General features: G+C 38.9%; 1 protein-coding gene across 1 annotated transcript; it reads right to left on the reverse strand.

Annotated features, from left to right (window-relative positions):
• Positions 1 to 2,388: 2,388 nt before the first annotated feature.
• On the reverse strand, positions 2,389 to 12,006 carry FAXC (failed axon connections homolog, metaxin like GST domain containing). The gene is made up of 3 exons (XM_075202821.1): positions 11,794 to 12,006; positions 9,294 to 9,410; positions 2,389 to 4,640 (listed from the first exon to the last, which is right to left on the reverse strand). Exons 1-3 carry the CDS (start codon positions 11,960 to 11,962, stop codon positions 4,351 to 4,353), a joined length of 576 nt encoding a protein of 191 aa, XP_075058922.1. The 5' UTR covers positions 11,963 to 12,006; the 3' UTR covers positions 2,389 to 4,350.
• Between the last annotated feature and the right edge of the window lie 1,055 nt (positions 12,007 to 13,061).

Here is a 13,061-nt window from a genome sequence, read left to right on the forward strand (position 1 = left end):
CTGAGCTTTAGTTACAACATTCTTTTACACAATATTTATTGCATATGTAAAGCAATACCAACCTGTGCGACTCCCATTTACCACATTCTTTCTACGACAGGCATCTGCAAAGGGGCCATGAAGATCTTGTATAAGCCAGGTGTTTTGTTGTATATAGAAGTAAACAAATACAGACTGGAGGTACCACTATAGGTGCAAATTGCACCACATTAAATGTATAGGAAAACACACAGTTTCCGCCAGCTCAGCACAGAAGAAAAAGGCACGTATTTTTGCAGAGTGAGAATGGTTATGCCCTCTTAAAAAAACAAGCAACATGCCTAAAATGTGCCATCGTCACCTCTTTATCTTATTTTAAGAACATTGCTCCAAAAAATATAATTTCATTTTTGCACAGCTCTATAAAAACTAGGGGCACCAATGCGCCTATCTGTGCTTATCAACATGCGGCAGCAGGGTGGCTAAGTGGTTAGCACTTCTGCCTTACAGCACTGGGGTCTTGAGTTCAATTCCCGACCATGGCCTTATCTGTGAGGAGTTTGTATGTTCTCCCTGTGTTTGCGTGGGTTTCCTCTGGGTGCTCCGGTTTCCTCCCACACTCCAAAAACATACTGGTACGTTAATTGGCTGCTAACAAATTGACCATAGTATGTGTCTCTGTCTGTGTGTGTGTGTGTTAAGGAATTTAGATTGTAAGTCCCAATGGGGCAGGGACTGATGTGAGTTCTCTGTACAACGCTGCGGAATTAGTGGCGCTATATAAATAAATGATGATGATGCCTTCGCCTCGACCCATCTCCACATTTTTTGTTGGTGCAAACTTCTAATCCTCTTCAAATGCCACTATCTTGCTCCACAAATCAGTACATTTTGGCAGAAATCTAGGTACATGAGCACAAACCGAGACATTTGGGGCATGTTTACTAAACTGCGGGTTTGATAAAGTGGAGAAAAAGCCTATAGCAACCAACCAGATTCTAGCAGTCATTTTGTAGAATGTACTAAATAAATGCTAACCAGAATCTGATTGGTTGCTAAAGGCAACATCTCCACTTTTTCAAACCCGCAGTTTAGTAAATATACCCTTGATGTCACTGTGCCTCAGCTGTTTTGCACTTCATTAAGGAGGTATATGTCTGACTATTGACAATTTAAAAAGTCTCACAGAAGTGGACATAAGCCTCCTGCTTATTGCCCTCCTGCCCTTCAGGTCAGATAAAAGGAATACTGGATCTGTGAAACTTCAGGTATAGATAATGATACTGTACCTGCGTCCCTCAACAGGTCATTCCTTGACGTCAGGTGTTGTAAATAAGATGACATAACTCCCGACACAGTGCCAGTACTACATCTCCTTCTAAGCTGGTCAGCTCATATAAATGTTTTCCACTCATCTACACCTCTCTGAAAGTCAAATAATCTATTGAACAATTTTACTGGCATGTATAGATATAAAAGAAGTGTCCGTCTCCTCCCAATGTGTTTTGTTCATATGACCAGAACAATGCTCACAGTTTGTCCTCTAAGGTACTTTCACCAGCAATAACTTACTTTATGATTTAAATTATTTTTATTTCTTTTTTATGGGATGAATTGCGATAAATTGTACTGTATTTTGTAGAAAATTTGGATAACTATATATTTTTTTCATTTTGCTATTACAGGGGAAAATGAGCAACAATAGGGAAAAAAATTAAGCTGTTGCTTCTTCCCTTATTACTTTTACCAAGCAAATATATTGCTAAATTTAATCAACTGCTTCTAACGTTTATAGGAATTTATAATATGTTTACATTATTAGACGTTAAGGAGCAGATTCAATTCCCCGCGCTGTTCTTTAGAGCAACGCGGATTGCGCACTATTACCGTCACTACCGTTCAACGCTGATTTTTGCTCGCAACTCTGTTCTAAAGAACAACACAGAGAGTTGAATCTGCCCCATGGGTCCTGATTCAACTCCGGACATAGGACTGTTTGTGTAGTGTATCCTGCATGAATTCCCACTGGGCATGCTCAGAAACCAACCATACACAATTGCACAGAATCCTTATCCGCACCCATCTGACACTCACAACCCCTCACGCCTTGAGAGGCGGAATGGCGGAGGAAAGTGGCGGACTAACGTAAGCTATGTGCAATACGGGTGTGTTCATGCAGATGCGGCCAATTCAAACCCTGTGTTTAGTGTAAGTACCTTGTTTTCAGCCATATTCCTTGCACCTGCTACAGGGCATGTGTAAATCCCAGATGATAGTGATGACCAACACGGTATTACCTCTCCGATTCTGATTGGATAATTGTGACTCCGTTTCTTCAGTGTTCAGGAAGTACCTTTCACGCATGCGTCTCAGCAGCTACCACAGAAAACTGTACGCATTGAAGATATGTTTGTTATTTATTTAATTAGTTATTTTAAAATAATAGATGAAATTTAAAAAAAAAAAATCTCAAATATATGGATTGTATTAAAAAAAAAAAAGTTAATTTTGTTTTGTTTTTTGTTGGTTTGTTATTATATTGTTATCGGTTGTTATTTTAATTTCTAAATATAAACATAAAAGTTTTAATTGAGAAAATCCACAAATGGGCATTCTGATGTAAGTTCATTGTAAATACGCTTGTAGTAAACAATTGCTCCAAAATACAACTTTCGTCTCTGCGTGCGTCTACACTTACAGCAAAATTACACACTGTTTATACAGAACATATCCCCCCTATTCACATCGTAAAGTATCTTACAAAACATTTTGATTTGAATGTAGATGTGAATACGTAAATGTTGCCGACTCTTTTTAAACAAATGAAATACCCACAATTTGTGTTACAAATTCATTCAGATGATATGTTCTTTACTGTATGTCATAATAATTTTGTATATTAATTGATGTGGTGTATGTTTTATTTTTTATATTTTTTCCACACTTTTTGTCCACGTTGTATTTATTCCTTTTTTCCTCTATTGAGAGACTTTCTTTTTTAAACAGCATGTGCTAATACATGCTGTAAAATTGCAGCACCTGGAGAACAAGACACAGGGGCTCTCCCGCTTCGAAACCAGGAGAGGAAGAAGTGGAAGCGATGATTTTCCTGCACAGCAGGAGGGCTCTGTTATGACAAGGATCGTAACAAGTGGCCTCCTGTCGTTACACACAGAAACCAGTGGCTGTCAGTGGGGTCCAGGAAATAACTGTATACCCTGATGCATAAAGACACAGTGCGTCAGGGTGTAGCAAGAGGTTAAGCTGCAGGTCAAAACAATATTAATGACAGTGGTCTCAAAATAACCAAGGTTACTCTTTGTAATATACTAAATAATAAATCTAAATTATATTTCTTTATTCTTCATAAATAATAATAATAAATAATGTATTCATACAGGACTTTTTGTGTAATCTGAAGCCAACAAAAGGATACAGTCACAATAAACAACTTAAAAAGCGTTGGCATCAATCTCATTTCCATTGCATAAAGAGTTGTATATAAAATAAATTTCCCCAATGTTCTATAAGATGCAATTTTAATTACACCTGTGAATAAGTGTATTTCTGAGCCATGTCCATGTGTGGCAACACCTTGTCTATTGAGTTCTCAGCTATACAGTCTGTCGCTGACAAAATGCTCTTGTCATGTGTCTTTCAAACACAAGGAAAAAGACAAGTATGTACAGTAGGAACAGAACATATTTTAGGTAAGGGTAAAAAAATACTTGCAAATTTCTAGTAGTGATGAACCTATTCAATAAAGATTTCATTGTGATGAACTTAATAAGTACATTACTATATGAATCATATTGATATACATTTGCATAAACCAGCATTTGGATTCAAAGTACCTCTTACAAATATAATATGTCCTCTCAGTAATGTCAACAAAAGTGCAAACTACACACTTATTATGGATCACCATATAGACAACACTCACAGTCATAGCACTTACTTTGCATCACTTAACATTTTTGGCTACAGTGCTATAAACACTTCAGCTATAAAGATTTACAAATTAGATGAACCACATGTATTCCTGCACCCAGTAGTAGTGAGACTTGTGGAATCGTTATGATTACGTTTTAAAGGCATAGTTTGTAAATCATTTTCATTTTGTAACAATGTCTCAAGCAGTTACCAAGAAACACACATAAATTTAGGTTATATTCAAATATTCATATACACCTTCATCTGTAGCAATCACTACACACGTTTAATAATAAAGCTTACTGAATGTACCAGTTGCCTTGCTCTGTTAGATATAAGGCTTGTTTAAATCAACGAAGTGTGCAAAACCTGTACTATTAATATAATGTTAGGACAGAAATCTACCCGGTATATCTCAGAAAGGAGCTGCCATGTGCTTCACTTGCATTGCTCGTGATCTGTAAATTCATCCATTTCCATGTCCGAGTCAAAGAGTGAATGTCCTGTGAAATCAGTATCTGGGGTTTGAGAAATGCTGTTTTCTGTCCCTTCATCATCAAAGGTCCCTGTCCGAGAATAAAAGTTAAAGTCCTGTAGAGGGGTATGAGTCTTACTGTCCTCACCACTATCGTCAGTTTCATACAGAGTATTATCGTTGTCATCATGCCACTCTGGCCAGAATTTCCTTCTTATTCTTTCACAATACATGGCCAGATTGATGAGCTCCCCTGTAAGAGAAGAACAATCACGGTCATCAAATGCCAGTCCTTTAATAAAATGATTTTTGTTCTTGGGTAAGATTAGTTAAACACTGGGACTTTCATCCACAGAAATTATCAGATTGTCAGAAGTACTTTCTACAGTGGGCTATTTGATAAGTGATTATCAAATGCCTTATCTGGTAAGTGGTTTGGCTGTCTTTCATTCTAATTCACCTTAACATACTTTCTGTTTCTTTAGCCTCGGTTACTTTGAATTCAGTCTCACCAGGTTTATCATTTTATATACACACAGAGGCTACTTTGTTAGGTACACCTGCACACCTCCTCTTTCATTCAAATATCGAATCAGCCAATCATGTGCCCAGCAACTCAATGCATAAAGCATACATGCGTGGTCAAGAGGTTCAGTTGTAGTTCAGACCAAAAACCAGAATGAGGAAGAAATGTGCTGTCAAAGTTACTTTGACAGTGGAATGACAGTTGGTGCCAGACTAGCTGGTTTGAGAATATCAGAAACTGCTGATCTCCTGTGATTTTCACCCACACAACAGGATCTAGGGCTAGATTTACTAAACTGCGAGTTTGAAAAAGTGGGGATGTTGCCTATAGCAACCAATCAGGGTCTAGCTGTCATTTTGTAGAAGGTACTAAATAAATGAAAGCTAGAATCTGATTGGTTGCTATAGGCAACATCCCCACTTTTTCAAACCCGCAGCTTAGTAAATCTAGCCCCTAGTGTTTTCAGAGAAAGATGCACAAAGCAAAAAACACCCAGGGAGTGGCAGTTATATGGGTAAAAACGCCTTGTTAATGACAGAGGTCAGAGGAGAATGGCCAGATCATTCAAGCTGCCAGGAAAGCAGCAGTAACTCTAATAACTATGCATTACAATAGAAGAGCATCTCTGAACGCACCGCACATTGAACCTTGAAGTGGATGGGCTAACGCATCAGAAGACCAGAGCAGGTTCCACTCAGGACAGCTGAGGCTACAGTGGGCACAAAACCAAAAAATTAAAGATTGGAAAAACATAGCCTGCTCTGACGAATATTGATTTCTGCTGAGACAAGCAGATGGGTCAGAATTTGGATCCATCCCCCCTTGTCTTAACGGTGCAAGCTAGTGGTGGTGGTTTAATGGTGTAGGGATATTTTCTTGGCACACATTAGGCTCCTTAAAATCAATTGAGCATTGTTTAAATGTCACAGCATAAATGAGTAATGTTGCTGACCATGTGCATCTGTTTATAGCCATCGCCATGTTTTCTAATTGCTACCTCCAGAAGGATAACGTACCCTGCCACAAAGCACATGTCATATATAGCTGAATCTACACCATGTGAAGGAGTTCAGTTTACTCCTATGGCTTCCACGGTCACCAGATCTCAATCCAATAGAGCACCTCAGGAATGTGGTGGAATGGGAGATGCAAATGTATATCTATCTATCTAAGTCAGTGGTCAGGGAACAGGAGTAAATGACCCCAAATTGGGTAAAAATTAAATTCCTGGGGGTAATGCTGACGATTCACATGCTGTCAGTTGGATTGTAGACCCCTTTAAATGTGAAATTGCTGTTGTACCAGAAGAGCCTTAAGGGTTGGCAAAAGCACTTCTTGAGCTTTGATACAATAATAAAGCACGTATTGCATTTGAGAACAAAGCAGATCTGTCATATTTTTGGATGTCAACAGCTGCAAAGGCATTCAAAATTGCACATGAGGAGGCAGTCAAAAAGTTGCTGCCTTTTGCAACAACCTACCTTTGTACAAGGATTTTCCACTCTAACGAACATAAAAACAAAGCAGAGAAATCGATTGGACAATGAAGACTGTATCAAAATTGCTCTAACATCAAAATGCCCCAATATTGATGCTCTCGTATCAAAAAAGAAGCAACATTATTTCTCCAAAACCTGAAGTTTTGAAGTTGAAGCTTTCAAAGAAATTTTGAATAGATTCAATAAAATTTTGAATTCCAATAATTAAAAATATATGATTTCCTTCCTTTCAAAACAAGGGGGTAACGTCGGCGTATCTAAATATATTTGGGGCTAAAAGGTAAAAAAGTTCCCTGACCCCTGATCTAAGTTGAAATCTAAAAGTGGCTGTATGGAAATTTAGATAGAAGTGGCATTATCAAAAATGTAGTGAGAATGTAAGTGAATTGACTTTGATCATTTATATAGCAGTCTTGCATTTTTGCCTTTTTTCTTGATGGGTAGAGCTGTGTGGGTACGGTATGGGAAAACCCCTTGGAGACAATGAAAAAAAGCTAACTTTCAAGAATAAAAGCTACTTATTCGTTGTAGCATTTAGCAAACTGAACTACGGCAAAATATCACATTACAAAACCATTGAGTAGAAAAGCGCATAATATAAAAAAGAATTACTGTTAAATATGTCCATATTGGTCTTAAAAAACTGATCTAAAAAATATGTTTCTGTAGTACATATGCTGGACATCTTTCTGCAGCAGAAACATCAGTTATAGAGTTATTTAGTATATAAAATGGAAATATATCTCCACCTGTAGTTTTAACATCAGACACCAGATGGCAGTGAAACCTCATAAAATGTAAATCATATGTACAGTAGTTTATATTAAAGGACCAGTAACCTTCAAATGTATAATGCAGTGGTTCCCAAACTTTCTCAGTTTAAGGCAATCTTAGGATTTCCATAATTTTTCACGGCAGCCCTAAGCCAAAATAGTTACTGAGCTGTCCCAATTTTATAAGTAGTTGGGTCAAAGTAACAAAAAGAATTTAAGTTGTTTGCAAAAACAATACTCAAAAATCCAATAATATTTATATATTGTTTTTCAATTATATTTCGTCCAAAGAACAATTTAAAGCACTCATTAATAGCAATAAGATCAAATATAAAAACAACAACAACAATATGTACAAAATGTGCTTATTATTAAAGAATGTTATAAAAATACCAAACTTATTTATTAATGGTATGTGTGCGCCTGTTGTGCACTACACAACTTTTCAAACCTATCTGCTTGGACACTGCCACCCTTATTTCCTGATTCACATTGATTTTTGAACAGTGCTTGATTTTTATTATAGCAAAAGCTGATAACAGATATATTGTCGCAAATGGAACACGGATTTGCTGTGCTTTCGTACACTACCCTATTATCACACTGTGCCCCTTTTCACACTATCTCTCTCATCACACTGTCCCCCTCTTCACATTGTGTCCTCTTTTATTACTCTGTGTCCCTTCATGATCACACTGTGCCCCTTCACCATCACACTGTGCCCCTTCACCATCACACTGTGCCCCTTCACCATCACACTGTGCCCCTTCATCATCACACTGTGCCCCTTCATCATCACACTGTGCCCCTTCACAATCACTCTGTGCCCCTTCACCATCACACTGTGCCCCTTCACCATCACACTGTGCCCCTTCATAATCACACTGTGCCCCTTCATAATCACACTGTTTCCATTCACCACCACACTGTGCCCCTTCACTGTCACATTGTGCCCCTTCATAATCACACTGTGCCCCTTCACTATCACATTGTGCCCCTTCATAATCACACCGTGCCCCTTCATAATCACACTGTTCCCATTCACCAGCATACAGTGCCCCTTCATATTCACACTGTTCCCATTCACCAGCACACTGTGCCCCTTCACTATCACATTGTGCCCCTTCATAATCACACTGTGCCTTCTATCATGCTTTTGTCCCTTCATGACAGTGTTTCCCCTTCATTCCTTTACTTACCTTTATCTTGCCCTTCTTTCTTCTGCTTTTTTCTTTTTCTTCTGCTTTCTTTCTTCAGGCTTCTCTCTGCACCGCTCCTCAGTGATGTCCTGATCACATCATGCCCGACAGTCAGTGAGAAGGGAACAGGGAGGAGTGAGGATGCCGGCGCCCCTGGCACCCCGTATTGGTAGTTTTTTTTGACCAGCTGGAGGACAAGCAGGGGATGGCAGGTTTGGCCTCTCATGCTTAGCGCCCCTCTGCCTTGCTTAGCCCGCTTACCACAAACCATGGCCGCGGCACCCCTATAAGTGCACCGCATCGCCCCAGGGGGCCATGGCACAAAGTTTGGGAACCACTGGTATAATGCATTTGAGTATTATTATATAAATACTATCAAAATATCATAAATGCAGACTTCAGGAGATCTCCCACACTACCACACTGTTTTACAATGAGGCAACCTCTCCCCTCCAATTATCTCCTGTGAACTTGTGATCTTAATAAGGGAATGGGAAGTCATACAGCATACCTTACACATGTGCAAGATGATTTGAATCTTGCCTGATCAAGATGGCAGCACACGGCAGGGGGCAGCTGCATAGGCAACTGTTGCCGTTTAATCCATATACAGTAGAGACCTAGCAGGTCCCATGTAATTATATATTGAACATATTAGTCATAATTTACATTTGCATCATATTTTATATATTTATTTATTTTCTCTTAAACCAGGATATTACATGTGACTAAAATGTCCATTTGTTCAATTTACCATAATCACACACACTCTATATTACTCTAAGGATATATTGGGCTAGTACTTGTTCAGTGAAATGTTGCCATTTAGCTAGAGTTGAATACATTCTGCCACAAAACATCATGTTATGTCTGTTGTTCCGTCACACAAATAATGTAAGCTTTATTTACCTTTAATTAGTCTCTCAGGTCTTGTTCCTGGCAGCGTCCACATTGCCTGAGCCAAATGTCCAAACACTGTGGCATCTATAGTAGAAAACTTTGGTCCCATGAGGTACTTTTTATCACCTAATAACAATATGGTTTTGCATTAGTGACATTTTTGCTCATTTTTAAAGTATACAAGCATTTATACATTCAAAAACCAGTACTGTTCTTTAGGCTGCATCCCTGCCGCTATTATAGTGGATCAATCACCTACAGACAGTGGAGGCAGCCATCTTGAGGATGCATCTATGATTCAATTGGACCCAGTGATATCCCTTTGTATATCATGCCTCTGCAATATCTTTGGTTTCTTGTGAATTAAGTTAATTAATAAGTTGCATATTGCTTCAAACAACAAAATGGCTGTGTCTATGCAAAGGGTATATATTAAATATCTGATACTTAGCAAAGGCAGCTGGACATATGGGTCAGTACTTGGACACTGGTTAGGATTGCCATCATTTTGAAACAAAAAAAACAAGACACTCATGTGACATTCAGTTTGGTCATTAACAAATGAAAACAATACAAAATAAAAACATTTTTAGGAATTTATTTGAGGAATTTCCATGGAGCCCCTAATAGTGCACCAGAATATGGCTGTATGGTTGAATGCCCAAACATTTATGTACCCTGGCTTGGGGCCAAAATACTGAACGGAAACTGAAACAAGACAAACAATAGCAGGGTCCTCCAAATATGTCCTAAAATGATTAGTTGTCTATTTAAAATACACACATCGTTATACAACATCCATTTAAGTGTTACTACACAGTATTATAGTAACAAACCATTAACAAACCTTTAGCATCACTAACATTTTCTTGTCATAGCAGAAATGTATGTGATTTTTTAATAAGTTCTATACACTATTTTAACTTCTGCATTGAGCAATTCTGTGTTATTTCATGTGGCATTCTCGTGTCTAGCAGCAATCTGATGTGTGGCAGCATGTCATAGCACTTCAATGATTAGCTAAATAATGGTGTGAAAAAGATGGCAGCTGCAATAATGTTTTTTGCAACTAAGGGGTTTGTCCACATGGGATAAAAAGTATACTACAAGTTGTCCATTTATTATACGTGCCCACTTTTCAAACCTCTCCCACGGAAAATCCGTGAGAGGTCATGTGACAGGGGGTAGGAGGGTGCATGGTGACACTATTGCATCACCGTAGCCCCGCCCCCTTATAGGAAATGCCAAAATTCACAGCATTTCATAGTATGTGGCAGGGCTTAATGACGCTAAATCGTGTCATTAAGCCTCAGCTCCATCACCTCCGGGACGATGCCTACTCTTCCAGGACTCCGGAAGGGAGCCTTCCAGATATTCCAGGAGAGTAGACAAGTATGCTATATATTCTGTCCTCGAGTTCTGTGATCTGCAGTGTAACAGGGTACTTATAACTGGTGTAATTCCTAGGGTAGACGTTATGTTAAGCTGGCAGTTCTCAAGAAATGGACAGACTCTGTACATGTGTGGTACTCAGGAATGTAGTTGGGGATTCGGAAAACAGCAATTAAGTGGTGTGGTCCTCCACTACTCACTGATCTGTGAGCAGTTTCCAGGATAGTCTCTGTGTACATTTTTTTGTGCTAGGTTTCACTTCTATCCAGCACATTTATTAATGAACAACTACTCAGCGTTTTCCTGTCTCATACACCTGCTGGTATGTCACCCACTCATTATGTCTGTTATTAAGGTTTTTGGGTGCTGTGGGCTTTTCTTAGCTTGCCCCATTTAACTCAGTATGCAGGTCTCTGTAAATGGGTTTACCTGCAGGGTGATCAGACTGGCTGCTCTTTTTTCTTACAACTCCTCACAGAGGGGCATATTTATTAAGGACGACATTTTTAACATGATCCCTTGCAACCCTTTTAGCAAAGATAAGGATTGAAAGATCATGTGTATTTATTAAAAAAAAACTTCAACAGGAACAGAAGTCACAAATAACTGCTGTTCCTGTGAAGACCCCTCTCCTATATTTCTATGGTCACTATCGCAAGGTGACAACCTTTGCGATAGTGACCGGAGGGGAGAGCAGTAAGACGCAATGAGGGATCTGAAGATCCCTCTACCACAATGCTCTCCCCATACAGCAGAGCTGAAAAATTGCACATACATTATCAGTCAGAATTTGATGAACAAAAAGTAAAATAAATAGGCCCCAGAAGGCCTGATTCATCTTCGGATGCAACCTGCATGTAAATAGCATTTACAAAACGAGCATGGATCTTGAGCGTATTTCTGACTGTATTCAAATACAAGCTCTGACCATACATCACTGTGCATGGTAGATAAGGTGGGGAATGCTGGGTCATGTAATAGCATTATTAGGTAGAGTATGTGATTGAAGACTGGACAGTGTATTCTATTCTTCATTATTTTATACTTCAAAGCTTTATTGAGACACACAAAAAAAGAAAAGTAAAATAAAATAAATGCATTATTATCAGGGTATTACCCAGAAGTCCAGCCAGAGACCTCATGTCTTTCTCCATTAACATGTAAATCTCTTCTTCAGAGAAGCGCCCAATGCCTTGCCCATACATTTCACGTTTCACAATGCCTTTTGTCAGATGGCATAATATCCATTTTAACAAGTCACTAAGTGGTCCAGGAATGGAAATCATCTTCTGAGTCTCGTGTAGATTGTCTACCCATTGGCAATAGGCTAAAGTCCTGCAATAAATTTTTGTAAAAAATAAAAAAGTAATAAACATGTTTATTTATGCATTTTATATCAGAGCAACTTTAGTTATTACACAGAGCTATTTCTCATATGTGCATTTCCTGTCATTATACACCTATATTTGTACACTAACATGTGTATGCATGTGATATAAAATATGTTCTTAATTTCAGTACCATCTATTAAATCACAGCAAGACGATATTACACTCTGACACTAACAGAGTGACCCTATTGTGTCACCTTAGCCCCGCCCTTGATAGGAAATGCCATGGTATTTCATAGCAGGGGCCAGGGTTAATGACTCAAAATTGTGTAATTAAGCCCCGCCTCCATCACCTCAGGGAGGATGAAAAACACACCTAAATATATAGGAAGAAAAAATGACAAGTGGATCTTCATTGAAGTACACTTTAAATCAGAATCTGTATCCACACTAAATGAGCCTTAATAGTGGAGTCTGATTGAGGAGCCACATCTCCAGGAGATGTTGGGAGTCCCAGCCTTCTTTCACAAACATGCAGAAAAGGAAAGACACAGAATGAAAAATATAAATATAGCATGTATTGTTTGTGAAAATGTACTAATATAATTGTGCAAAAATGTCCTCTCACTTATTTAAAGAGAGAAAAATGCATTCAACACTGAAACACAAGTTTCTGGATTTTTCATTGCACTTGGGTAGGGTAAGGGCCTGGCAATGCTGCTCTAGCCTCCTGTGCCTCCTACATACTTGCCAACTTTTCCTCGTTGGCTTCATGGAGATCCCGGGGGAGGTAGGTGTGCAGGGGCGGGGCTTGACGAAGCACATCATTTTGGCCCCGCCCCTAAATGATTGTCACAAATTTGGCCAATTACAACAGGGGGCTAAAATGACACAATATTTGCATAATTAAGCCCCGCCCCTGCCACTTATACGAGAACCGGGAGGTTGCCCTGGTCTCCCTGAAATGCGTGAGTCTCCCGGACAACCCAGGAGAGTAGGCAACTATGTTTAAAAAAAAAAAGCTAGTGAATCTCTAGAGACTGAAGTGTCTTTTA

Source organism: Mixophyes fleayi, chromosome 3 (assembly GCF_038048845.1).
Source record: "Mixophyes fleayi isolate aMixFle1 chromosome 3, aMixFle1.hap1, whole genome shotgun sequence".
NCBI classification, from domain to species: domain Eukaryota; kingdom Metazoa; phylum Chordata; class Amphibia; order Anura; family Limnodynastidae; genus Mixophyes; species Mixophyes fleayi.

Bases quoted from the DNA above. Each gene is read 5' to 3' on its own strand.
- FAXC (XM_075202821.1), bottom strand. From the start codon at position 11,962: ATGATTTCCATTCCTGGACCACTTAGTGACTTGTTAAAATGGATATTA. The intron at 9,411-11,793 runs GTAATACCCTGA...TATTGTTATTAG, and splicing joins GTCTCTGGCTGGACTTCTGG to GTGATAAAAAGTACCTCATG. The intron at 4,641-9,293 runs GTAAATAAAGCT...CTTCTCTTACAG, and splicing joins ACCTGAGAGACTAATTAAAG to GGGAGCTCATCAATCTGGCC.